This window comes from Cetorhinus maximus, chromosome 3 (genome assembly GCF_964194155.1).
Source record: "Cetorhinus maximus chromosome 3, sCetMax3.hap1.1, whole genome shotgun sequence".
NCBI lineage: Eukaryota > Metazoa > Chordata > Chondrichthyes > Lamniformes > Cetorhinidae > Cetorhinus > Cetorhinus maximus.
The window spans coordinates 144,069,248-144,096,468 of NC_135881.1; the positions used below are offsets into that span (position 1 = coordinate 144,069,248).

Consider the following 27,221-nt stretch of genomic DNA (forward strand, 5'->3'; position numbering starts at 1 on the left):
CTCTGTGGTGACAGAGGGCGAGATTGAGGAGGTCACAGGCAAAGGGGAGTCGGAGGGAGCAGACAGCCTCGGAGATTCCTGAGTGGATGATCCAGGGTTGTTCAGCTGCTGCTGCTCCTCCCTTCGGGTGCTCAAGGGCCCCAGCCTGAGTCCTTGAGGGGAAGGAGTGCCTGGAGGGACGTCAAGGTGCCCCATTTCCTCCTCACGTTGCCACTGCAGGAACTCACCCACGGCTACCTCAATGCAGTGCAGGTCTGCACGCATCTCCGCGATGTGCTGGATCAGGGTCTCCATGGTGTCTGCCATCCTTCCCAGCGAAACCTCCATGCACGCACATGTGGGCAGCACTTCATCAAAGAGCAGGCGAATGCACTCCTCTGACACCCGGGTCACTCTGTTGAGGGCTTAGACCATAAGACATAGGAGCAGAAATTAGGCCATTCGGCCCATCGAGTCTGCTCCACCATTCAATCATGGCTGATAAGTTTCTCAACCCCATTCTGCCGCCTTCTCCCCATAACCTTTGATCCCCTTACCAATCAAGAACCTATCTATCTTGGTCTTAAATACACTCAATGACCTGGCCTCCACAGCCTTCTGTGGCAATGAATTCCATAGATTCACCACTCTCTGGCTAAAGAAGTTTCTCCTCATCTCTTGTTCTAAAAGGTCTTCCCTTTACTCTGAGGCTGTGCCCTCGGGTCCTAGTCTCTCCTACTAATGGAAACATCTTCCCCACGTCCACTCTATCCAGGCCTTTCAGTATTCTGTAAGTTTCAATCAGATCCCCCCTCATCCTTCTAAACTCCATCGAGTATAGACCCAGAGTCCTCAAACGTTCCTCATACGTTAAGCCTTTCATTCCTGGGATCGTTCTCGTGAACCTCCTCTGGACCCTCTCCAGGGCCAGAACATCCTTTCTGAGATATGGGGCCCAAAATTGCTCACAATATTCTAAATGTGGTCTGACCAGAGCCTTATAAAGCCTCAGCAGCACATCCCTGCTTTTATATTCTAGTCCTCTCAAAATAAATGCCAACATTGCTTTTGCCTTCCTAACTACTGACTCAATCTGCAAGTTAACCTTAAGAGAATCCTGGACTAGGACTCCCAAGTCCCTTTGCACTCCAGATTTCTGAATTCTCTCCCCACTTAGAAAATAGTCTATGCCTCTATTCTTCCTACCAAGTGCATGACCTCACACTTGCCCACGTTGTATTCCATCTGCCACTTCTTTGCCCATTCTCCTAACCTGTCCAAATCCTTCTGCAGCCTCCCTGCCTCCTCAATACTACCTGTCCCTCCACCTATCTTTGTATCATCTGCAAACTTAGCCAGGATGCCCTCAGTTCCTTTATCTAGATCATTAATGTATAAAGTGAAAAGTTGTGGTCCCAACACTGACCCCTGCGGAACTCCACTAGTCACCGGCCACCATCCTGAGAAGGACCCCTTTATCCCCACTCTCTGCCTCCTGCCAGACAGCCAATCTTCTATCCATGCTAGTACCTTGCCTCTAACACCATGGGCTCTTATCTTACTGAGCAGCCTCCTGTGCAGCACCTTGTCAAAGGCCTTCTGGAAGTCCAAGTAGATAACATCCACTGGCTCTCCTTTGTCTAACCTACTCATTACCTCCTCAAAGAATTCTAACAGATTTGTCAGGCATGACCTCCCCTTGATGAAACCATGCTGACTTTGCCCTATTTTACCATGCACTTCCAAGTATTCTGAAATCTCATCCTTAATAATGGACTCTAAAATCTTACCGACGACCGAGGTCAGGCTAATCGGCCTGTAATTTCCCATCTTTTGCCTCACTCCTTTCTTAAACAGGGGGGTTACATTAGCAATTTTCCAGTCCTCTGGGACCCTCCCTGACTTCAGTGATTCCTGAAAGATCACCACTAACGCCTCCACTATCTCTTCAGCTATCTCCTTCAGAACTCTGGGGTGTAATCCATCTGGTCCAGGTGATTTATCCACCTTCAGACCTTTCAGTTTTCTTAGCACCTTCTCCTTGGTAATGGCCACCATACGCACCTCTGCCCCCCGACTCTCTTGAACTTTGTGGATGTTACTCGTCTTCCACCGTGAAGACTGACGCAAAGTACCTATTCAGTTCCTCCGCCATTTCTTTGTTCCCCACTACTACTTCTCCAGCGTAATTTTCCAGCGGCCCAATGCCCACTTTTGCCTCTCTCTTACCCTTTATATATCTAAAAAAACTCTTGCAATCTTCTTTTATATTACTGGCTAGTTTACCCTCATATTTAATCTTCTCCCTCCTTATTTCTTTTTTAGTTGTCCTCTGTTGATCTTTGTAGGCTTCCCAATCCCCTGGTTTCCCACTGCTCTTCGCCGCATTGTATGCTTTCTCTTTAGCTTTTATGCTGTCCCTGACTTCCAGCAGCTCTGCGTGATGTCCCCCTGCCCTCTGCTGACTCTCCACAATGAGTTGGAAGGCCAAATCCAGAGGCTTGTCATCTGTGTCGGACCTCACAGATGCCTCCTTCCCAACAGTCCTTTGAGTGTCGGGGAGCTCGGCTGAACTTGCCTCCTTTTGCTGTCTCCATGCGGTGGCCACCAGATTGTGAACCCAAGCCTGCTCTAGATCTAGGTCTCACTGAGGTGTGTGCTCCGCGCTGATGGAGGGTGTGGGTAAGTGCTGTGAAGGGTCTTTCAGGCTGCTTATTTCCAGCTCTTCAATGGAGGAGGTGTCCTCTTTGCTGGAGGTGAGGACCTGGATGGAGCTGAGGAACTGCCTGGCTGAAAGTGTCAGTCGCTTGGCAGAGCTCCCTGTGAACCGAAGTAGAGATAATTTGTGCATGGCAGCAGAGTCAAAAACAGGAGAGAGAGCACCCACCGTTGTGTTGAGAGAGGATGATATGGTGCAGGATCCTCATGATGGTATTTGCCACTAACCCCACTGTTGCCGCAGGCACGTTCCGTGTCCTCACCAGTCAGCACAATGACACGCTCCTCATATTGAGTGAGAGGGAGAATGTGGGCCACTACACCCCCCGGTCTGATACCTCTCCCTCCTCTTGTGAGCAAGCTTCTCCTGCATAAAAATGGATGGAGAGTGTGTGAACAGGACACATGCCACTGCCTGGAAGGTTTGTGTGGTGAGTGGAGCCATGGACAGGATGAGGATGCGAGAATATGAGCCTGATGGAGCTGTGAGGGTGTATGTGAGACTTAATTGTGTTGTCCCTTGAAGTGTGAGTTCCCTGTGGATGTGTGATGTGTTTGGGAGTGTGCATTGAGAGTGATGAGGTGATTAAATTACCCTGGTGGAATGGATGAGACCATTCACCCTCTTCCGCACTGGATAGCTGACCTCCTCTGTGTTCCGGTGGCACTGACTGCTGTTGCCACCACCTCCCAGGCCAGATTGGTGGCTCTGGTGGACCTCCTGCAGCCAGAGCGGGGGTAGAGGAGTTCGCGGTGGGCTTCCACTGCATCCAGCAGATGCACCAGAGAGGCGTCACTAAATTTGGGGTTGCAACTTCTTTGCTTTTGGGGCCATCTGTTGGCTCAAGCTGTCCTCTGGTTTGAAGACATGTCGTACAATGCGCTCTAGTATGCTTTAAACATGGCGCCCAGAGTGAGGAAGCGCAGAGGTAATGATGTGCAGGCAAATCCAAGCCCGCCCACCAGCGATCCGGCATGTTTCCCATGAATGCATTATTAAGGAGGTGGGATGTACCTGGAAGGGGACGATATGGCGCAAAAATCTGCAATTATGACCAGCAGGTAAAATGTCATTTTTCACACCGGCTACCACGCTTAGTGCAAATCTGGGACGATTCTGCCCTATGGGGTTCATGGGTTCTAGAAAGTGTATATTGGATCAATGGGTGTGGAAGTGCCAGAGCTTGGCATGGGGGTATGTGGGAATCACAGCATCTTTACAGTGCAGAAGGAGGCCATTTGGCCCATCAAGCTGCATTGACTGAAAGAGCATTCTACCTAGTCCCACTCCCCTGTCTTATGCATATAACCTTGCACATTCTTTTCAGATAGCAACCCAATTCCCTTTCGAACACCTTGATCAAACTGTCTCCACCACCCTCTCAGGAAGTTCATTCCAGACTCCAACCACCCTCTGGTTGAAAAAAAAAATTTCCTCACATCACTTTTACTCCTTTTGCCAATTATTTTGAATTTTTGCCCTTTAGTTCTTGATGCTTTCTTGAGTGGGAACAATTTCTCACTATTTACCCTGTCCATACGCTTCAGTATCTTGAATACCTCTATCAAGCCTCCTCTCAGCCTTCTTTGCTCCGAGGAAAATAGTCCCTACCTTTCCAATCTATCCTCATAGCTACAGTTCTTTATCCCTGGAATCATTCTTGTGAATCTCACCTGTACTCTCTCCAATGCCTTTACATCCTCCCTCAAGTATGGCACCAGAACTGGATACAGAACTTCAGATGAGGCCTAACTAGGGTCTTGTATGAATTCAACATGACCTCCTTACTCCATGCGCCTATTAATAAAGCCTAAGATACTATATGCTTTTTTAACTGCTCTCTCAACATGTCCTGCCATCTTCAATGTCTTATGTACATATACACTGTGCCTCTGTTATGTACGTATACACTGTGTCTCGTTATGTACATATACACTGTGCCTCTGTTATGTACATATACACTGTGCCTCTGTTATGTACATATACACTGTTTCTCTCTGTTCCTGCACCTCCTTTACAGTTTCTCTCTGAAGGGTGCATGAAAAGGTGAAGCTTGGCATGGGGGCATGAGGGGACATAGTGGGTGGGTGGGGGGCATAACTTGGCCTATCGGGCATGAGGGGGACTTTTTGAGCTTACCTTTTAAAAGGTTGCCTCCTGCGCACCAGGGTTCACAACTCCTCTAAGGGGCTGTGAACTACAACTCTTTAAAAACCTGGCCCGCCTCCATGAAAATTGAGGAGGAGTAGGACTTGCTTGTCTCTGTAATGGAGCCAGTCAGGTCGGGAGTGCCAGGTATGGGCATTTCACAGGAACCAGCCCACACCATTTAACAGCATTCCTGAAAATTAGACAGCCTGGGAATGGGGTTGGGAACCCTGGAGCCTGGACCCGCCTGCAATTTCTAAAGGGCTCCCAAGTTAACCTGACTGGGTGAAAGTCCAGGCTCTGGTTTCAAACTGTTCAGACAGGTTCCTGCCAAAATTACTGCAAGAGTCCACCTGACTGGCCAAGAATTTTTGGGGAATAATTTTAAGCATTTGCTCATATATCCAATTGATTAAACATGAACCAATTAAAAGCAGTTCCTTTAACCAGCCGGGTAAGGTAAAAAAAACACAAATCAACAACTGGCAGTTTCATAAATTAAGCCAATCAAATGAGTTAATTCTTTTCAATGCCACCATTCACAAACTAGAATGTAAAATGAAACAGCCAAATTGCTCAAATTTTAGGTTCATTGAGTGATTCTGCTATTTACACACATATACGATCAAAGTCATATGTGCTATAATAATACATTAAAGATTTACATCGATCTGAAAAATGTTAAATATTGTGGGCAGGATTTTCCGCACCTGCCCGCTGCCGTGATCTTCCGGTCCCGCTGCAAGTCAATGGATTTCTGGCTGGGGCGCCGCCTCACCCGCAGCAGGTCTCGCCCTTGACGGGGCCGAAAAATCCCGGCCTGTATGTTAGATATGCTTCTAAGAAATCAGTCCTTCACAGGCCCATCCCTGTTTATTGGACCTGACCCTTCAGTTTCCATAGCTTCAGTTCTTCAACTAGTTACAGCTCTTGTTGACAAACTTTCAGCACATGTAAGAAACGCACATCATCGGAGTTGTAGTTCTCACCCTTCTGCTGTGGAACTACAACATCTCGCGTAGCAATAATGTGCGTCTTGCCATTGCCAAAAATGAATCCTATGACTGGAATCTTGTAGTTGCATCGAGTGTCCTGATGGTGGGGCCAGAAGTGCATGGGACCGCCACTTGGAGGCAGGATGGCTGACCACACACAATCACACGGTGGTCAGCCAATGAGATATTCATATTCAAGGGGCCCGGCCAATTGTGCGGCAGGAGTGACAGGAAGTTGACAACCCCATTGTTACCTCACTAGGTTGATGGTCCAGGCACCACATTAAAAGACACCCGGACAGGCATTCACTCTCTGCAATCCTGCAGCATCAGTTTAGCTGTGTGAGTGGATCATTTGAAAGTACAGCTGCTGCTGCAATCACCTGCTTCTTTTGAGCAATGGATCAGTGCAGACAACGAATGACCCCATGGTTTAGCGATGCCTGCCTGCAGTTTCTCCTGCAAGCTGTCAGGGAACAGCAGGAGGTCCTGTTTCCCTGTGATGGCAGTAGGAGACCCTCCCACCTGACCAAGGTGGCCTGGGTGGAGATTGCAGCAGAGGTTAGCAGCCATGGGTCTACAAGCAAAGCTGGTTCCAATGTCGCAAAAGTGTCAATAGCCTTCTGCGTTCTGCAAGAGTAAGTGGTACAGTGTAGTCACTACAAAGTGGCACTCATGATGGCATCAAACAATGTAAATGTGAGTGTGCCGAGGTATCTAGGCAGGAGTTTGGGTTCTAGGCCACAGCATGAAAGTTATAACGATTGTAGGAGAGTGCATGTGTGGAACACTTATCAGGGAGGTGACATTAGCTGTCATAGGGCTTCAAGTTTTTAAAAGGCTTTGCTGTCCATTAAGATGATATTCAATCTTTCTGTCTGCCTGGAGGACAAAAGAGCGCATAAAGGACAAGGGCAGCAGACACATGAGAACACCACCACCTAGAAATTCCCTTCCAAGCCACTCACCATCCTGACTTGAAAATATATCGCCGTTCCTTCATTGTCGCTGGGTCAAAATCCTAGAACTCCCTCCCTAACAGATATGGATGTACCTACACCACATGGACTGCAGCGGTTCATGAAGGCAGCTCACCACCACTTTCTCAAGGGCAACTAGAGCAATAAATGCTGGCCATCTTTGACGGGACCGTGCATTTTGGCTTGTTCATGCAAAGGGCCTGCAGATGGTGCCAGATGTCACGGGCCCTGTAGGTTGCTGCTGGAGGGAATATGCCCAATCTAGTGGTTTTTCAACTGCGACGTTTCTTGAGCCGGAGATCAAGAAATCTTGCAGGAACCTCGCTGTAGCTGAAATCAAGATTCACAGACATCTCTCGTGCCTCGCTCCCTCGTCCTGGCATCTGCAGCTGGAGCCGCATCGTGCATCACCTCAGGGTCTTCTGATTCTTCCCCTTCATCCTCATCTGAGGATGAATCTGGCTCCTCCATCTCCCTGGATGGCAATTCCTCACCTCTTTGCTGTGTGAGTTTGTGTAAGGCGCAGCAGGCCATAGTAATCCTGGAGACACTCTGTGGTGCAGACTGCAGTTCTCCAACTGAGTGGTCCAGGCAGCGGAACCTTGGTCTGTTCTATTGTTGCCCTTGTTGAAGTGTAGGAGGCATTGTACCTCTCCTCAACTGGGCTTTGTGTGTTCTGGACAGGTGTCATAAGCCATGCCTTCTGAGGATAGCCCCTGTTCCCCAGGAGCCATGCCTGCAACTGTGTGGGGTGGGGCGTTTGCAAACAGCTGGGGCACTGTTACGATCTGGTTAAGGACGCTTAACATTTAAAGAGAAATTTGAACACCTGGTTTTAACCAGTAGAATTATGTCACAGGTTTTCAGCTGGTTTGTGACCACCAAAAACAAATCCTGCAGGTGTGCACTCATTTCCCAGGGGGTTCTCATGTCTTGTACATTCTCGGGCATTCACAGGTTTCCTTTGAAACAAAACAAACTTTATTGTGTATAAAAGAATTAAACAAAACGAGCACTATTATCTTCATAATATGGTTTATGACTATGTATGTTATGCATCAGGTTTACTTCTTACTTACCCCAAGAACTTTATTATAAGACACATTAATCTTGAAGTTGTTTAGTTCTGTAGGACCACATATAAGGATGCCACAGTTCTTTGGAGAATTCTCCTCAGGTCCAGCTATTTTCAGAGGTAAAACTTTCATTTACCATCTCTTGACTGTGGATGCCTGAGTCCCCCTGTTCTGGTTACTTTTCAATACTTCCAAACTAATCTGCTTTTGTTTTCTTTGGCATACAACTCTCTGAGGATCACTGTAGATTCTTCCAATAGTTTCAAACTAGGCAATCTTATAGCTTTTGTTCCCTTAACATTCAAACTGAGAAGGTGCTGCCTAAGGAGCCTTGGTGGGTTTCTGCAGTGCATCTTGTAGATGGTACACACTGCTGCGACTGTCTGTCTTTGTGGAAGGGATGCCAATCAAGCAGGCTGCTTTGTCCTGGATGGTGTCAAACTTCTTGAGTGTTGTTGGACCTGTACTCATCCAGGCAAATGGAGAGTATTCCATCACACTCCTGACTTGTGCCTCGTAGGTGATGGACAGGCTTTGGGGAGTCAGGAGGCGAGTTACTCATTGCAGGATTCCTAGCCTCTGACCTGCTCTTGTAGTCACAGTATTTATATGGCTAGTCCAATTCAGTTTCTGGTCAATGGTAACCCCTAAGATGTTGAAAGTGTTGGATTTAGTAATGGTAATGCCATTAAATGTCAGGGGGTGATGGTTTGATTCTCTCTTATTGGGGATGGTCATTGCCTGGCACTTGTGTGGCGCAAATGTTACTTGCCACTTGGCAGCCCAAGCCTGGATATAGTCCAGGTCTTACTGCATTTGGACATGGACTGCTTCAGTGTCTGAGGAATCATGAACAGTGCTGAACATTGTGCAATCATCAGTGAACATCCCCACTTCTGATCTCATGATGGAAGAAAGATCATTGATGAAGCAGCTGAAGATGGTTGGGCCGAGGACACTTCCCAGAGGAACTCCTGCTGTGATTTCTTGGAACTGAGATGATTGACCTTCAACAACCACAGCCATCTTCCTTTGTGCTCAGTATGACTCCAACCAGCGGAGAGTTTTCTCCCTGATTCCCATTCACCCCAGTTTTGCTAGGACTCCTTGATACCACACTCGGTCAAATGCTGCGATGATGTAAAGGGCAGTCACTCTCACCTCACCTTGGGAGTTCAGCTCTTTTGTCCATATTTGAATCAAGGCTGTAATGAGGTCAGAAGCTGAGTGACCCTGGTGGAACCCAAACTGAGTGTCAGTGAGCAGGTTATTACTAAGCAAGTGCTGCTGTTGATGACCCCTGCCATCACTTTACTGATGATGGAGAGTAGACTGATGGGGCAGTAATTGGCCAGGTTAGATTTGTCCTGCTTTTTGTGGACAGGACATACCTGGGTAATTTTCCACATTGTCGGGTAGATGCCTGTGTTGTAACTGTACTGCAACAGCTTGGCTAGGGGCACGGCAAGTTCTGAAGCACAAGTCTTCAGCACTATTGCCAGAATATTGTCAGGGTCCATAGCTTTTGCAGTACCCAGTGCCTTCAGTTGTTTCTTGATATCATGTGAGTGAATTAAATTGGCTGAAGACTGGCATCTGTGATGCTGTGGACCCCTGGAGGAGGCCGAGATGGATCATCCACTCAGCACTTCTGGCTGAAGATTGTTGCGAATGCTTCAGCCTTATCTTTTGCACTGATGTGACGGGCTCCCCCATCATTGAGGATGGGGATATTTGTGGAGCCTCCTCCTCCAGTGAGTTGTTTAATTGTCCACCTCCATTCACACCTGGATGTGGCAGGACGGCAGAGCTTAGATCTGATCCATTGGTTGTGGAATTGCTTAGCTCCGTCTATCACTTGCTGCTTATACTGATTGGCACGCAAGTAGTCCTGTGTTATAGCTTCACCAGGTGGACACCTCAGTTTTAGATATGCCTGGTGTTGCTCCTGGCATGACCTCCTGCACTCTTCATTGAACCTCATTGCCCTCATTTACAATTTATTCTTTGATCTGATGAAGTAAATAGGTTTTACAACCTTTTGGAGTTCACTGAATGCTATTAAATTAATTTAACTCTATCTCCCAAGCAAAAACATCTCTGGAATGTCATTACTGCAAGGATTGCAGACATCACGTCACCAGTTCTTTAGCTAAGTAAGCCCACCTGTTGTTATGTAGCTCTGTCTCTTCTATTCTAACTTTATTCATCAAAAATAGGTCACTTTCTGAACTGTCTTTTTCTAGGTGTTGTGGCCATCTCTAAAGCCCAGCATTTTAATTACCTTATCTTTACAACTTTAATCTTCCCAGAACTAAAAATTACCTCTAAAATATTAACATGAACCATGAACTAGATATTTTCAACACATCTAAAAGTGACTGAGAATGCACAAGACATGGGAACTCCCTGGGAAGGCGAGGACACACCTGCAGGATCTGTTTCCGGTGGTCACAGCCAACTGATTGATGGAATGAAACCCATCTCAGCTTATGAATGCTGCTAGCTGTTCCCAGGGAACTCTCAGCCACACAGGTGGGCAGGTCAATTACCCCATGCGACTGGGGAAATCCAGCTTTGGAGCTGAATCCAACAGCTCTGGTTGCCTGGCTCTTAGGATCTGTAATGAATCTCACAAAATCATCGTCTGTTTTGAACATGGCATTGGTGAACTCCCTGTGCACCTGTGTGTGGCTGACTGGGAGAAGCCTCACTGTTGAGCCCTGGAACGACTTGGTGGCGGAGAAATTCAAGGTTTCAGTTACTTTTAAGGCTACTGGCATTGGATTGTCTCCCATTCCACAGGGCTGTAGATCTTCCTCCAGGAGCTGACATAGGTCAGTGACTGCCTGCCGTGACATCCTCAGTCATGTTTGACATTGCCTCTCTGACATTTGCAGGTATTTATCCCACGTGTGTTATATTCAGTTACGTGCCATTGCTTAGTGTTGCACTAACCCCTAACCCCAACTATCCAGAGTTGCCTGACCCTCTGCTGCTGCCTCTTGTCCTTCTGGCTTTTGCTGCTCCTGGCCCTGAGTCCTCCTCTGCGGGTCTCTCTTCTCCTATGTCACAACATCAAAAAGCACTGGGTGTAAGAATTCCATCCTGTCTATCTGAAATAAACTGCAGATAGAACACAACAAAGATCTGGTCAGCACAGTCTATTTGAGTCTTCTTCCTGCTTTGAGGACTGTGGACCAATGGAGATCCCACTGCTTTTCATCGACCACACCCTGAACTCCACCCACACCACTGTGGCTACCTCCCTCCTCAACCACCTTCCTGCTGTCACAGCTATGTCCCTGGACACTCCCACTTTGAGACAGGAGCTGCAAGCCATCACCCTGCACCCTCAAGCAGTCACCTTTGACCTTCCCTCCATCACCCTTGATCCCTCCCTATCACCCTCTCCCTCCCTTTGGTGACTCTTGAACCACCTGCCATCATCCTTGATCAACCGTCTGTCAACCTCGAGCTGCCCCCATCACCATTGAGTGCTGCCCAGCATGCTTGACCTACCTGCTGTCACCCTTGACCTTCCTTCTGTCATCCTCAACCTTCCCTCTATCACCCTTGATCTCCCCTCGCTTACCCTTGATCTCCCCTCTGTCATGCCTGATCTCCATCTGGTAGAGATTGATCTTCCCTGTATCATTCAGCTCCCTCGCTCTGTCCCCACACCCCTTCTTTGGACTGCCATGTCCTGCCCTCCCACGATAGCCTGACCTACCTGGTCAGCCGACACCCGAACTCAATGCAATAGCTCAACATCCTCTCTTCTGGTCCAGCAAAGGTCCCCATACGAGAAATGCTGCTCCTACTCAGTCCACGTCCACCAGGAAGACTACCTTGCTTGCTGCAAACCAGCTTTAACTAGCTGTGCATCTGAAGGCACATGTTTCTTGCTTCTTGCCGACTTAATCGCAAATATACCATTTAATCTGGCGAGCATGTGTTTTAATGCATATTCATGACATGCTAAAGCATTACAAATAGGTTCCTGCCACTTGCCATTGAAAAAGATGATTCTCCTCCAATCTGCTGCCAATTTAATACTCGCCTTTAGTCCTGCCATCAGGAAACTGACCTTTCACTTCCCAAACAATTAAGTTCCGTGTTTTGTTATAATCGGCCCCCAGGCAAGGTCCCCAAATTTGTTATGATCCCCAGGCGAGGTACCCCAAATTGTTATGCTCCCGGGTGAGGAGGGATGAACTGGCTCCCCTTCTTTATTCAACCCTCTCAGTTGGTCGCAACAAGGTTAATTTAAAAAGGGTCCCTTCCCTTGTGAATACCTTTTCTCAGTCCAAATGTATTTATGTTTTGAAAGGAGCCAATTTAACCAGGCTGTCTTGAGTCAAAGAAAGAGTGAGTTTATTGGTTACGAAATGCAAGAAAAATTAATAAAAATGCAGCACACATAAATACAGATTAGGAATGAGAAATTAATTCCAAAAAATAAAAGTTAAAAAAGATATATGAATCAGTCCTTTTGGCTTGTCCGTGAGGAGTTGATGATGAAACGTTGCGGCCATTAAGTTGGGGTGATTCCAGTAGCGCTGACTTTGGCAGTTGAGCAGTTGGTCTGGAGATTCTTGGCTTTGCAAGTTAGCTGAAAAGTATTGTCCTGATTCCTTTTCAACTGTGGCTCTGCTGACTTGTGTCTTGCTTCCAGCAATCAGAGAGAGAGTTTTTCTTACCTACAAGCGCAGGGATGCCCAGTTGGTGTTCTTCAGCTGTGACTTTCACAGCACACACACATACCATAAAAGAACACCAGGTTAGTACACAGAACTAGGGTTACAGATTACTTTTTTAAAACTCCTTTCCTGGTGTATTTCTGGAAGGGAAAAAAAAACCAAATATGTCTTTCACCCAGATCTGTTTTCTTTTCAACTCAGTTCATGTTCACAGTCTGGGATATAACTCAACAGTAGGTGGTTTTGGCTGAGACAGTAATCATTTTCCATTATCTCTGCAACCACAGGAGATTACAGTTCGGTTTGCATTGTATCTTTTTCTTTGAAGTTCCTCTGTCTGAAGTAGGCTTTTTCACACTTTTTAGGTGCAACATTCTGTTCTCTCTGAAATAGTTGGTCAAGTAATCCACATAGGAATTTTCCAGCAAGTGGTTACCTTATGAAAAAAAATTATAGTGTGTTTACAGAGTTTAAAATAGTATGTTATAAGGTAGCTATTGCTTTTTTAAAAAAAACCTCATGTCTTACATAAAAGTTCAATATGTCCGTAAGTAATTCAGGGATAGGATCCGTGGTCATGACAGCTTGCCTCATTTCCAGCTCCCAGGAATAGTATTAGAATCCGCCCCGTGGGTGTTTGAGAGAGACAGTCCATCATGGTGATCATCATTTTCACATTTCTCAGTGGGATTACAGTATACAAAGTGCACTGTGACAGTCAGCCAGAAAAAAATTGAGACACATGACTGGTGAAGAAGCATGAAAAGAAATTATAGTGTGTTTACAGAGTATAACATAGTATGTGTACAGAGTATGTGTAAAGGCAATTTATTATGAATTTGTCTCTACCGCTGGTACCCTAATTACAGTGTTGTCAGTCGCTCCCTTAAACTGTCTAGTTCACTGCTTTTGTCTTTATAGAAGTTGACTTCCACTTTCTTGTGTTTGCTAGCACAGTACTGGGTTCTGCGAATGTAACAATAAAATTCCCTTGTGGTCCGGACAGATTTAGTTTTCACCACAGGACAGAAAACTGGCATTGATGCCCATTACATGCCGTGCCAAATTTTTGAAGTTAATGAAAAGGAACATTGGGCAGGGTGTTTAAGGGGCAGCCAATTTGCTACTGCCAGGTGAAAGTGAAACTCTACCCCTATGTACTCCTTTAGTTTCTCTGAAGACAACCCCAGTTATTAATAGGCAAGGTACTGTATGTTCCATTGTATCTGTCTAGTTTCACTGTAGACAAAACATGTACAACACTGAGTATGATGAAAGTCACTTAGTGTAATCTGTTTAATAGATGTTTACATACTATTTCAAAAATAAAAGTGTGGTGGGGGGGAGTGCTGGTTAGTTCATGTTGGCTGGATAGCTAACATGGTTCTGAATAACTGCACAGGTTCAATTCCCATTCCAGCTGACCTAGACTTGGGGCCTGCCTTCTCATCCTGCTCCTTAGAGTGGAGCGCAATGGCAGACCACCACTGACAAAACTGCTGAGAAACCAGGATGAAGCATCAGCATACAATAAGCCAAAGACCTGCCTTTGGGCAGAGCACACATGACATGACAAAAATAAAGGACATACCCACTTGGATATGGATTTCTTACTTACGTTATGATCCTAGGCCAGGCCCCCACGTTGTCGGTAGGATCTGGTTCAGGATCAATAACATTTTGTTTAAAGTAGACAAAGTTTGAGATTTAAGACACCTGCTCAGTGAAGAAAGTCACAAGGTTTCATGGGTCTTGAACAAACAAAAATAAACTTTACTTCTCAAAGTCAGAAAGAGAAAACAGTTTACAATATCTATCTTATACTTATCCTGAGTGTTAGAGTATGAGGTACATGTGAATAAACAAGCCAACCACGGTCAAACTCACCACACTATGCAATAAGAGGCACATACAACCAAGACAGAATACATGGGCTGAATCTTCTGGTTGGCGTGTGGGGGCGGGCCCGACACGCCGACGCGTAAAATGACATGCGATAATGTCGGGCGTGCGTCCCAATCGCCCGCCCACCAAAATGTCAGCGGCCTATTAAAGCCATTAAGGAAGTAATTAAAGTAGTTCAGAACGCTTCCTGTCCAACTTAAGGTTGGCGGGCAGGCGAAAAGCCCAAGCATTCACGGTTTTCAGGAAACCTCATCCACGGGCGGGATGAGGTGTCCTGAAGCTTTTATAAAATAAATACATAAATTTTCCCACCTTTACAAACATGTCCCAATTCAGGTGGCACAGTCACATGAGGGGACATGTTTGCATAAATTTTTAAATCTATTCTCTATTAATTCTCATAACCCCTTCAGGCGGATTGCTGCACTCTTGTGCGCAAATGCGAAAGGGCACAGGCCCCGACTCTCCCTCCTCCCCCCGCCCGCACAGGTAGCACTGAGCGCTACCAGCCGCACGTTATGCTGGGTGGGCCTTAATTGGCCCGCCCGCATAAAATGGTGGCGCGCAGCCAATCGCGGGCAGCGATCAGCTCCGCGCCCACCCCCGCCCGCTCCCGCCATAGGAAAAATCCAGGCCCATGAATTTCTCAATAATCCACCCAGACGTTAGTACCACAGTGAGTCAACTAATCTCACTGAAACACTCTCTCTCTCTTTCTCACAAGAGCTTTCAATCTTCACCTTTGAAGTTCTCACCTTGGAATTCTCTCCAGAAGTCCCTCCAATTCGGACAGCTTCAACAACGGCCCAGCATATAGGGTTTCAATCTCATCTCCTAAGATTCCATTCCTCTGGATTTCTGAGTACACTCGAGCATCAACTCGCAAGCACAATTTCAGCTCTTGGGCAGTGCCAAGCAGAACACTACTGCTCCAAAGGGGTACCTTTGCCCCAGCAGCCTGCAACACGGAGTCACCAACCTTCGACTGCCTTTTTGAATCTTCAGGGCTTCTCTTGAGCCCTCTTCGATTGCCAAGGTTTTTCTAAAGCCTGCAGTCCTTAGCCCTTCCTCTAGTTGGACCCTCTTTCTCTGCTCCTTCCTTTTAACCAAACTTAACTGGCACCTGTTTCTGTCTCCTGTCTTTCTCCCCTACCTGGGATTCTTCTTGGGATCTCTCCCTGTCCCCTCGCCGTTGTCCCTTACCTGGGGCACACCTCCCTTGTCCCCTGCCTGGGACACTTGCTGGTTATGGCACTCCACACCTCGTCACCTGCCCTGGGTTCTCGTGTTGTTTTTCTTTTCTCTCTATGCACAGGCATGCAGGGCCTGTCCTGGGCCTGAAGAATGTAAGAATTTTGAACTGTGCATGTGCAGCCCTCCCCAAGACTGCACATGCTCAGAAAGTTCACGGTCTGTTGGGAACTAAAGTTCACGACCTCTGAGCTCATCAAGGTAAGTTTGGGCTTCTTAATACTTAACATAGATGTAGACTTAGACCTCCCACACAAGCAAATCATACAGAACACACTTAATTATTCTGTTCCTATTTTTTTCTTACCTTAATCTTGAACTTTGGCATAGTTTTTGCCTCAGCTACTTCCCCTTAAGAGCATTCCACAAATTTAGTACTTTCAATGTAATAACGTTTTTCTTGTTCTTTGTTCTAAATCTCTTACAGTTAATCTTATATCTGTTAACTCTCAACTGCTGGAAAAACCTCTCATCCGATCATAAATTTAAACATTTCCAATAGATCATCCTGTAAAACCCCAATTTTTCAGATCTTTCCTAATATTTGAATTTCCTCGTATAATTAGCATCCTAATGAATCCGCATTGTTGTTTCTCTAAAGTCTAAATGAGCTTTTAACAGTGTGAATTTTACATTGTGGCATATGATGCTTTAATGAGGTCTTAGTAATATTTCCTGCCTGGATTTAAAATCAGTCCTAATGTAGCTCCTATCCATTCCTTTTGTTCTTTTGATAATGATCTGAAATAAATGTCCTCTTATTACTGATGTAGTGGCAAGTGAAAATAGTTTTTTCTCTGTTTACCTATCAAAACTTCATAATTTTGAACAGCTCTATCACATTTCCTTTTAACTTTCTGTTCTAGTACCATGTTAGCAAATCTTCTTTTACCTCTTCATTAACATCCTTTTTAAAGTAGGAATAGATTCAGGATTTTGCAAAAAATGGGGAGCATAGGAAATTTTTTCAGTTATGTATACAAAATGTATTGGAAATTCTCCCTATAGTTGCAGGCATGCAGTTTATCCTTCCTTCCTCAGTTTATCCTTAAGTGGTTGAGTACTGCATTTTATTTGAAAGGGATAGACTGAACCAATTCCTGGTCACTTTCAGTTTGCAACCTGCGCTTGTTTTATGACTAATCTTGATAACTCTTTGAATTCATCTTGTATATTTTATTGCTGTTGCAGGTTTTAAAAGAGGTTACTGTGAAAGCTCAAGCTTCCGAAAAAGTAAAGGTGGAAGTCCAGAAGGTAAAGGACAAAGCTCAGGCAATTGTAGACAGCATATCAGCAGACAAGGCCATTGCAGAAGAAAAGTTGGAAGCTGCAAAACCTGCCCTGGAGGAAGCTGAAGCAGCTCTGCAGGTAAGTAAAGATCACCAGTCACTGCGGTCTTTGATATTCAGAATATTTGTTTAAGAAGGACATTTGTTCAAATGTTGATTCATTCTCTGTTCATTAGAAACAAATATGCTAAAAGTATAATTTAAACTTCAGGTGCCACATGAACTGTTTATAATCGGAGACCCTACACCATTGTTGGGGCCTCACAAGCAGCAGGCAGCTTATGGGAAAATTGTAATTTATCTCACTGGATGGAATATTATGAGCAAATAGCATTGCCAACTGTGATTAAATATAATCCTGGAGGTTTTACCGCAGGACTTGACTCCACTTCAACCATTAGTTGGCCAACACCTCCATACTTATAATGCGCTGCCTTCCTACGCCAGTTGGAAAGCAAAAAGACTCATTACCCAATGGGTGATGCTTAACTGTCAGCCAAATAGCCCTTTTTTTCCGTTTCAATATTTTTATATTTGGTAAAGAGAAATGTTCAAAGAAAATGAAAAAAAAAACAATCCTTTTTATGTCCCTATGATATTTCTTCAGGGTTGGGCACTGTTCCAGGGTTGGGCACTGCAGTGTCCTGGAGATTGAGGGTTGACAACCCAATAAGCAAATCCCCCATGATTTTCTGCTAAGTTGTCTACTAATTGGCAGGAGGCCTCTGTCCATTTCTAGCAACAGGATGGGTTTAGTAACTTTATCAGTGATGTTTTATGTTGAGATGAGATAGCACAGTGAGTTCGCAAATGCACATGAACTCAGCATGATTAACACCTATGTGACAACAGTGGTCAAAAATGAATTACATTGGGACATATTAATGCCGTTGTCACTAATATTGCACAATATGCTGTCCATTGTGTTGAAAATGCTGCACAAATTTTCCACCTTTTGTTCCCACCTTCCATTTTTTTTGTGCTAACAATGCTCTTTCAATGAAGCCACTGCGATTTAGGAAAATCAATATTCATCATTAGAAAATTTTGAAAACTTAGTTCATTTGAGAGCTGCTTGTTTTAGAACTCGGTCCACAAATTCAATAAATTTTGAATTCATAGTAATGCAAGATACTTTGTATAACATTAACTGATATTAAAAATGATTTTGAAGGAATAGAATATAATTAAGGATAGCAACAAAAATATATGCATCTAAGCAAAATAGTTCAGATAACCAATAATTTCTGTGTAATCTAAATTTAGTTTGAAGTCGACAGTCATTTTACCAATTCTCTGGGAAAAAATGTTTAGATGTCATTAGTTGGTAAACATTAGAGTGTTTTATAGGAAGCCGAGCCATTGGTAGACCCAGTGGGATAGATTTTATAAATTTGTGCTCCTGTTGCAGAGTTCTGCCCTTGGGGACACATATCAGAAATTGAACATGGGGCTTTGTTTGTTGCAAGATTTTCCATCCATCAAAATTAATGTAATGGACCTGCTGGCCTCCATTACTGAATTCAAGATACCATGTGTTCCTTTTATGCAGAACACCATGATGGGAGCACAAACTGTAATATGCCACAGGTCTTGGATGCAAAATGATTAACCAGCAAATGCAGAATGGATGCTATCTGTTTTTTGCCTTGAAAATATTTTAATCGGAAAGCTCTTTTAGTTTAGTAATTGGAGCTAGGAATTTGACCACTGCCTTGTTGCTACATACAGTACGGTTATTCACAGTATAATTTATAGAGGTCCCAGCAGTGTATTGCCGTACTTACAAACTCGGAAGGAAATGATGCAAAGGTTAGTACAAGCCAATGAAGCAGCACCATATTAAAAATGTTGAGGAATTTGGCTTTCTAGAAATTGGATTTCATAGCCTTGTGGTAATGGAACAGCCCTGGAACCAAGCAAAATTTCAGTTAGAGCTTTTCTTACTTACATGGCTATTAGGAGAAGCAAGACTTTTATCTATTTCATTTTGCTTTGTTACACTGATTTCTTTCCTGTATTCTTGCATACAGACTATTAAACCAGCTGATATTGCCACTGTCCGTACACTGGGTAGACCACCTCACCTCATCATGCGCATCATGGATTGTGTACTGTTGTTATTCCAAAGGAAAGTAAACTCTGTGAAAATTGACGTTGAGAGGAGCTGCACCACACCTTCCTGGCAGGAGTCTCTAAAGCTCATGACGGCAGGAAACTTCCTACAGAATCTCCAGGTACTCAAATAACTTATAGAAATCAAGGGCTGAATCTTCTCATCTTAGTTTTTCTTTCTCAGATGCCAGGTACTTTGTCAATTTGAAGTACTGGGCCTCCTGGTTGCTGCCGGACCAAACCAATTAAGAGGTTGCCTCAGGGCTCCTCATCAGTTAGGGAGTGCAGGTGAAATGCTGTAGCCATTTTGTCAGAGGAAGGATTTCTAATGAAAGGAAACACACAATAGGTGGCATTTTACAACCCCACCCTTGGTAGCAGACAGGCAGGCGGGGAGTGGGGGTTGTAAATTCAGGTGCAATGGCAATGGTGCCATGCCCACTGTCTCCATTTGGTATTTTACTCATCCACTCTTACCTGGAGGTATAGCTGAGAAGCTGCAGCAGGATGAGGTCATCTAAGAGCAGGAAGAGGAGGACAGCTTCTACAATCAGCGAGGCATGGATAGAATTGGCTGAGAAAGTCAGCAGCAGCAGTGTGGCCCCTCTAACCTGGAGATAGTGCACCAAAAGGACACAGAATCTCTGAAGGGCACGTCAAGTGAATAAATCTCCTGTTGATCTATACATCATAATATCAAGAGTGGTTTTGGTGATATCTACAGCTCAGTCTGCCTGTCCTCCCACCCAAATGACAAGTTAGCCATGAGGAAAACATTTAAAAGAACACAAAAGAGGCATATTCTCATATTCCTTTACACTATAATAGGCTAAGGCCAAAACATATTTAAATTTGGATTCATAATTTGCAATTTTAGTAATTAAACCCACAATTTTCTGGTAATACACAGCATGTGCCATCACAGTGAATGCTCCAAAAATCACAATTGTTATATACAATCTATACTTGTACAAAAAAAATACAGAAAGAAAAAGCAAATGGTGTTTTATCCACATAAGAAAGGCTGGGTTGGGGGATGGGGGGTGGGTGTGCAAATTTCAAGGCCCTTGGACATGGGTTTGGAGATGGGAGGTTGCCAGGAAAATTAGGTGTCAAGCCCTGCACTCTGACTTGCCCAGTATTCTTCTGCACAGCACTCCTCAGGTCAGCACACTTTACAGCTCCACTCATTCCTCCCTCTGCAAGCATCTCATATCCCCATCTGAGCAGCCTATACTCACGCACAGCCTCAGCCTATTGGCCTCTCACACCCATGCCTCACAGTCATTTTGCACAAATATTGTCCTTCACTCCTCTGGACAGAAGCCGTTAGCGCTCCTACCTCCCTGCTTTCTCTGTCCTTACAGGGGAAGAGATTGCAAAACTTGGTATGAATCAGAGAAACAAGATTGTGGGAAGCAAGCTGCTGGGCCTTCAGTGACATGTACTTTGTTGGACACTGGCAATGCATGCCTGCCTGGTTCATTGGGAATGCAGTTTTTCACCATGAGGATGAAGATGTCAGCAGTGACGTGCCATGAGAGCCTAAGCCTCCTGAGGCACTGGTGTTTGGGTGTTGAGGTCCTTCCACCTGTATCTCAGGGCCCCTTTCCTCTGACCTCTGCTGCATAAGCTGCTCCTGTGTTGCTCTGAAGGCTGGCAGCAGAAAAGTGAAGCTGAGGGTGGGCGAAGTGTTGGTCAGTGATAGGAGTGTTTTGCAAGGCAGCCTCGCAGAATAACAGGATTTTAATGGCATAGAGGCCATTCAGCCTATCATGTCTACACCAGCTCTCCAAATGAGCATTATGACTTTGTGCCATTGCCCTGCCTTTTCCCCGTACCCCTGCACATTGTTTCTATTCAAATAATCATCTGATGCCCTCTTGAATGTCTTGATTGAACCTGCCTCCACTACACTTCCAGGCAGTGCATTCCAGACCCGAACCACTTGTGTGAAAAATATTTTTCTCACGTCACATTTACTACTTTTGCAAATCACTTCAAATCTCTGTCCTCTTGTTCTTGATCCTTTTATGAGCGGGAACAGCTTCTCCCTGTCTATTCTATCCAGCCCCTTCATGATTTTGAACAGCTCTATCAAATCTCCTCTTAGCCTTCTTCTCTCCAAGGAGAACAGTCCCAACCTCTCCAATTTATCCTCATAGCTGAAGTTTCTCATCCCTAAAACCATTCTTGTAAACCTCTTCTGCACTCTCTCCAATGTATTCACATCCTTCCTATAATGTGGCTCCCAGGACTGTACACAATACTTACTCCAGCTGAGGTCTAACGAGTGTCCTATACAAATTCAGCAAACCTCCTTGCTCTCGTACTCTATGCCCCTACTAATAAAGCCCAGGATACTATATGCTTTATTAACTTCAATGATCTATGCACATATATACCCAGGTCTTTCTGCTGCTATACCCCCTTCAAAATTTCACCCCTTATTTTATATTGTCTCTCCATGTTCTTCCGACCAAAATGCATCACCTCACACTTACACACATTGCACTTCATCTGCCACCTGTCTGCCCACTCCATCAACTTGTCTATGTCCTTTTGAAGTTCTACACTGTCCTCTTCGCAGTTTACAACACTCCCAAGTTTCGTATCATCCACAAATTTTGAAAATGTCCCCTGCACACCAAGACCGAGATCATTAATATATATCAGGAAAAGCAAGAGCCCCAATACTGACCCCTGGGGAACTCCACTACAAACCTTCCTCCAGCCCAAAAAATATCTATTGACCATTATTCTCTGCTTCCTATTTTTCAGCCAATTTTGTATCCACGCTGCTACTGTCCCTTTTATTCCATGAGTAATAACTTTTCTCACAAGTCTGTTGTGTGGCACTGTATCAAATGCCTTTTGAAAGTCCATGTATACCATGTCAACAGCATTACCCCGATCGACCTTTTCTGTTTCCTCTTCAAAAAACTCCAGCAAGTTAGTTAAACACAATTTCCCCTTTAGAAATCCATGCTGGCTGTTCCTTATGAACCCTTATTTTTGACTACTAATTCTATCCCGAATAATTGTTTCTAGAATCTTGCCCACCACTGAAGTTAAACTGACTGGTCTGTAACTGCTGGGCTTATCCTTACAACCTTTGTTGAACAAGGGCACAATGTTTGCAATTCTCCAGTCCTCTGGCACTCTCCCTGAGTCTAGGGAAGACTGAAAAATTATGGCCAGTGCCCCTGAAATTTCTACACTCACTTCCTTCAACATCCTTGGATGCATCTCGTCCGGTCCGGGTGCCTTGTCAACTTTAAGTACCGACAGTCTATTCAACACTTTCTCCTTATCAATTTTGAACCTTTCTAGTGACTGAGTTTCCTCGTCTGTCACCATGGCCTGGGTAGCATCTATCTCCTTGGTAAAGATGGATGCAAAGTATTCATTTATCCATTTAATACCTCAGCCATGGCCCCTTTATCCATGTGTAAATTCCCTTTTAGGTCCCGAATCAGCCTTACTCCTTTTACCACCTTTTTACTATTTATAAGCCTATAGAAGATTTTGAGATTCCCCTTTATGTTAGCTGCCAGTCTTATAAACCCTCTTTGCTTCTCTAATATGCTTTTTCACCTCCCCTCTGAACCTTCTGTATTCCTCTTGGTTCTCAGTTGTATTTTCTACCTGACACCTGACATAAACGCACTTTTTCTTCTTTGTCTTAATTTCTATCTCTGTTTTCATCCAGGGAGCTCTAGATTTCTTTGCCCTACCTTTCCCTTATGATGGAATATACCTTGACTGTGCCCAAACCAATTATTTTTCTGGAGGTAGCCCATTGTTCAGCTGCAGTTTTTCCTAACAATCTTTTGTTCCAGTCTATCTGGCCCAGCTCTCTTCTTGCCCCAGCGAAGTCGGCTCTCGTCCAGTTAGTTATTCTTAATCTGGATTGCTAATCGTCCTTTTCTATCATCATCCTAAAATGTACAATAAAACTGACACTTGATCTACTTGGCCCACCTCATTTCCAGGAACCAGGTCCAACAGTGCATCTTTTCTTGTTGGATTTCACACATACTGCTGTAGAAAATTTTCCTGAACACAATCTGGAAACTTTTTCCCCTCTCCAACCCTTACACTACCATTGTCCCAGTCTACATGCAGGTAATTAAAGTCACCCATTATAACTACTCTATAATACTTGCATCTCTCTCTAATTTCCCTGCAGATTTGTTATTCTGCGTCCTCCTCACTAGTTGGTGGGCTATAGACTACACCGAGCAACGTAATTGCACCCTTTTTGTTCCTTAGCTCCAGCCGAATTGATTATCCCCTTGAGCAGCCTGGCCTTTTCTGCAGCTCTCAGTACAATTGATCAAAGCCTTCACATTTATCAGTTTCATTGAGGCCGTCCCTCCTATAGTGCTCTTGTCTTCTCCTAGCTGCCAGATTGGAAACGTAATGTGAGACCACTCTGCGGGAAAGAGGGATTTCTTTTAAATGCCTCCTTAATGACTCCAGTTGGCTTCTCCCCTCAGCCATGGGGGAGTTCCCACCTACCCCTCCAAATCCCTCTGGGGAAAGCTGCCAGAGGAGGGGACACAGCAGCAAAACGGCATGATGCATTTTTTTTCTAATTTTCCTGGCACCTCCAAACTCCAAACCCACATCCAGGGGCCTTGAAATTTGCCCCCTATTCTTTAAGTGGATAAAACACTATTTGGTTTTGTTTACGTATTTTCTCTGTACAAGTACAAATTGGACATAATAGGTGTGATTTTCTGAGCACTCATTAGCGATGGCGCCAGCTGTGTATTATCAGAAAATTGTGGGTTTAATTACTCAAATAGCAAATTATGAATCCAAATTTAAATATGTTTTGGTCAAAGCAATAATTGCTACCTTTAACTTTGCCTGTTTGGGCTATTATAGTGTAAAGGAATATGAGAATATGCCTCTTCTCTTGTGTTCTTTTAAACATTTCCCTCATCGCTAAATTGTCCTTTAGGTGGGAGGACAGGACAGACTGAGTAGCTATCACCAAAACCACTCTTGATATTTTGACATATAAATCAAAAGGAGATGTATTTTCCTTCTCTTCCTGTCTCCCCTGCCCCCACCTACTATCACCCCCGCCTCACACTCCACCCCATCCACGCTTCACTCACTTCTGACATAGAATTAAAGCAGTTGGCTCCACATGTCAGTGGAAAGGACTAAGGTTTCATCGTTGCCCCTGCGGCAATTTTAGTGAAAATTGAGTAAAGACACAAATCCAGTGCCTTGAATGTCCTTTCTGTACATTAAGCTTGTCATTTAGCATATTATTATAGCAGCTATTAAGTATGTTTAAAAAAAATTATACTGGTTACTAAAATTGCACTGAAAGACTGACAGATGAATTAATCATATTTTCATTTTGGAAGAAATGATGGCCTGAATTTTACACTCCCCGTCAACGTATTTGTAGACGGGGGTTGAGCATGAAACGGATGGCCTTCCCGCTGGATTCCTGCCCACTCCAACCTCTCAGCAAATTTATGCTGAGGTGGGCAAGGCCTCGGACTGGGAAGGGTGCGGTGGGGGGGGGGGGCGCCTCCATTAGAAGTCCCTTTTAACATCGAGCGCCCCCACCCCTTAAGGTCCAGTAACTGCTGGACCTTCCCCCCACCCCTTAAGGTCCGGTAACTGCTGGACCTTCCCCCCCCTACCATCAGCGCCTCTCTAACACCCCAATTCCCCACTGTCCACCCCCTCCCCAGGCCTTCCCTACCCTCTCCGCCCTGAGACCCCCAAAACTTACCTTTTCCTTGAATTCTGGGACTTAGACTGGGGAGTCTACATGCAGTCCCAGTCCTGTCCACTGCAGCTTCTGGTGCTGCAGGGACTAGAGAGCTGCCGGCCAATTAGATTAGCTGGCAACTCTCTAAGGCAGGACTTCCTCCTGAGTGAGGGGTGGAGGTCCTGCCAGCAGATGATAAATGCTCATTGGAGTGTGAAATTGCTACAGGGCAGGTAGTGTCCCCCAACTTTACGAATGGCGGGATGGGAAACCCTGCCATCCTAAAAATCATGGCCCATGTTTCTAGTTTAAAGTTAGACTATAGCTGTGTAAAGAGGCACAAACATAATTGAGACAACAATCAAAATTACTCCTCATAAATGCTTAATCATGTTATTTTATCATCCTAGCAATTTCCCAAAGACACAATTAATGAGGAAGTTGTCGATTTCCTTCAGCCCTATTTTGAAATGGCAGACTACAATATTGAAACAGCCAAGAGAGTATGTGGCAATGTAGCAGGAATCTGCTCCTGGACGAAGGCTATGGCATCCTTCTTCTCCATTAACAAGGAAGTTTTACCCCTAAAGGTACATTCTGGTGAACGTATTTAATGTTAAGGTGATGATATTTGATTGTTCACTCTAAAATACTACACCTACAGTAGTATTTTATGGGAGAAATGGCAGAAAGACAAAATTTTGATCTGTATGTACTTTGTAGCACAGATGAAAGAACAAGCAGAAAAAGTTTATCACAGTTTCCAGCATTACTCTTCTAGCTATGAAATCCTTGCTATTTGCAGTATGCATGGTATATCTTTGTATGAATAATCCTCATGTGTGTTATAGTAGATAAAAATAATTAGAATAGGCAACCTCATTCTGAGAGCTGGCACTGACATGACGGGCCGAATGGCCTCTTTCTGTACTGTAACAATTCTTTGATTGTGTGAACAATTTGAATTTGTGAACGTCAATAACACAAGAAGTCCCAAGGCACATCTTAGGTGGATGTGGAAATGAATGCTCAGTCAGGTGATGGCATACCTGTCTGAGGATAGGTTTTTCAAGAGCTTTGTGAAAATGGGGAGAGAGGAGGAAATATCGAGAGGTGCATGGGAAAAGTTTTAGAGATTGGGCCTGAGACTGCGAAAATCTTAATTAGTTTTGGAGTGAAGAGTTGGGGTGGAGTTGTTGGGAAGGGTGGGGGATAGAGGGTAAGGGGGCGGTGTGAGAATGGATTGGGGGAATGAATAAAAGGCTGGAATCAAAAGAATGGGATTCTTGGGAGTGATTACAGTACTGGAGGAGCTTGTGGAGGAAAATTATAGAAAATTACAAGAATTTTAAATATATGTTGGAGGACAGCACATGAGTGACAGTGAGTGAACGTGGGAGTGACAGTTAAATAAGGCATATTGCAGAACAAGACACAGAACGAGTTGGAGTTTGTTGAAAGAAGAGGGTGTGAGATCAGGAAGGAAAGCTAGATTGGTTGATAGAGGAAGTACCAGAAGTATGTCTCAGCTGCAGAAGCACAGATGTAGGAGTGGAGATGGGTGATGTCACAGAGGTGGAAGTAAGTGATCTAAATGATGGATAGGATGTGTGGTTTTAAGATCAGCTCAGCATTGTGCAATATGGCAAGATTGTGAATAACCCAATGAGCTCGAGACTATGGCATGCCAGCAGGATGGAATCATTCATAAGAGAACAGAGTTGTGGCAGAGGTCAAAGATGACACCTGCTTTTAAGCTGTAGGAAGCTATAATTCATCTAGGATTTGATATCAAACAAGCAGTTAAGAAGTCAAGTGACGTGGCGAAGAGGGAATGTTCGATGGCATTAGCAAACAAATAGAAACTCTCCCCACACCTTTGGATGATGCCATGTTGTACAACAACTTATTTTATAGAAAAAAGGAACCAACAGCATTTATTACCTATTATTTAAAATCATACCTTAAAAATGTATATACATTTATTTTAGGCTAATTTGGCAATCCAGGAAAATCGTCTGGCTATAGCAATGTTAGACCTCCAGAAGGCACAAGCAGAGTTGGATGCCAAACAAGCAGAACTGGATATTGTACAAGCAGCATATGATAAGGCCATGACGGAGAAACAAGTGAGTATAAAGTGATTATAGTCAAATTGTTTATTGTTTTCAAAATATGTGTAATGGCTTAACTATGAGAAAAAAATTCTTAATCACATGTAGGAAATTTCTACAACTGAATGCATTTGAATAGAAACATTTTTTTTAGGGACACTGGCTACAAATTCTTTGAGTTGTCAGAATCCATTAATGCTG

At 44.4% G+C, this 27,221-nt stretch overlaps 1 protein-coding gene across 1 annotated transcript in view; it reads left to right on the forward strand.

Annotated features, from left to right (window-relative positions):
• The window catches only part of dnah5 (dynein, axonemal, heavy chain 5), a 531,647-nt gene that overhangs the window by 340,692 nt on the left and 163,734 nt on the right, over positions 1-27,221 (forward strand). Inside the window, exons 58-61 of the mRNA XM_078539077.1 lie at positions 16,948-17,124; positions 19,079-19,282; positions 25,317-25,496; positions 26,898-27,035. Of these exons, the coding sequence (XP_078395203.1) occupies positions 16,948-17,124; positions 19,079-19,282; positions 25,317-25,496; positions 26,898-27,035 (699 nt within the window). The remainder of the gene's footprint in view (positions 1-16,947; positions 17,125-19,078; positions 19,283-25,316; positions 25,497-26,897; positions 27,036-27,221) is intronic.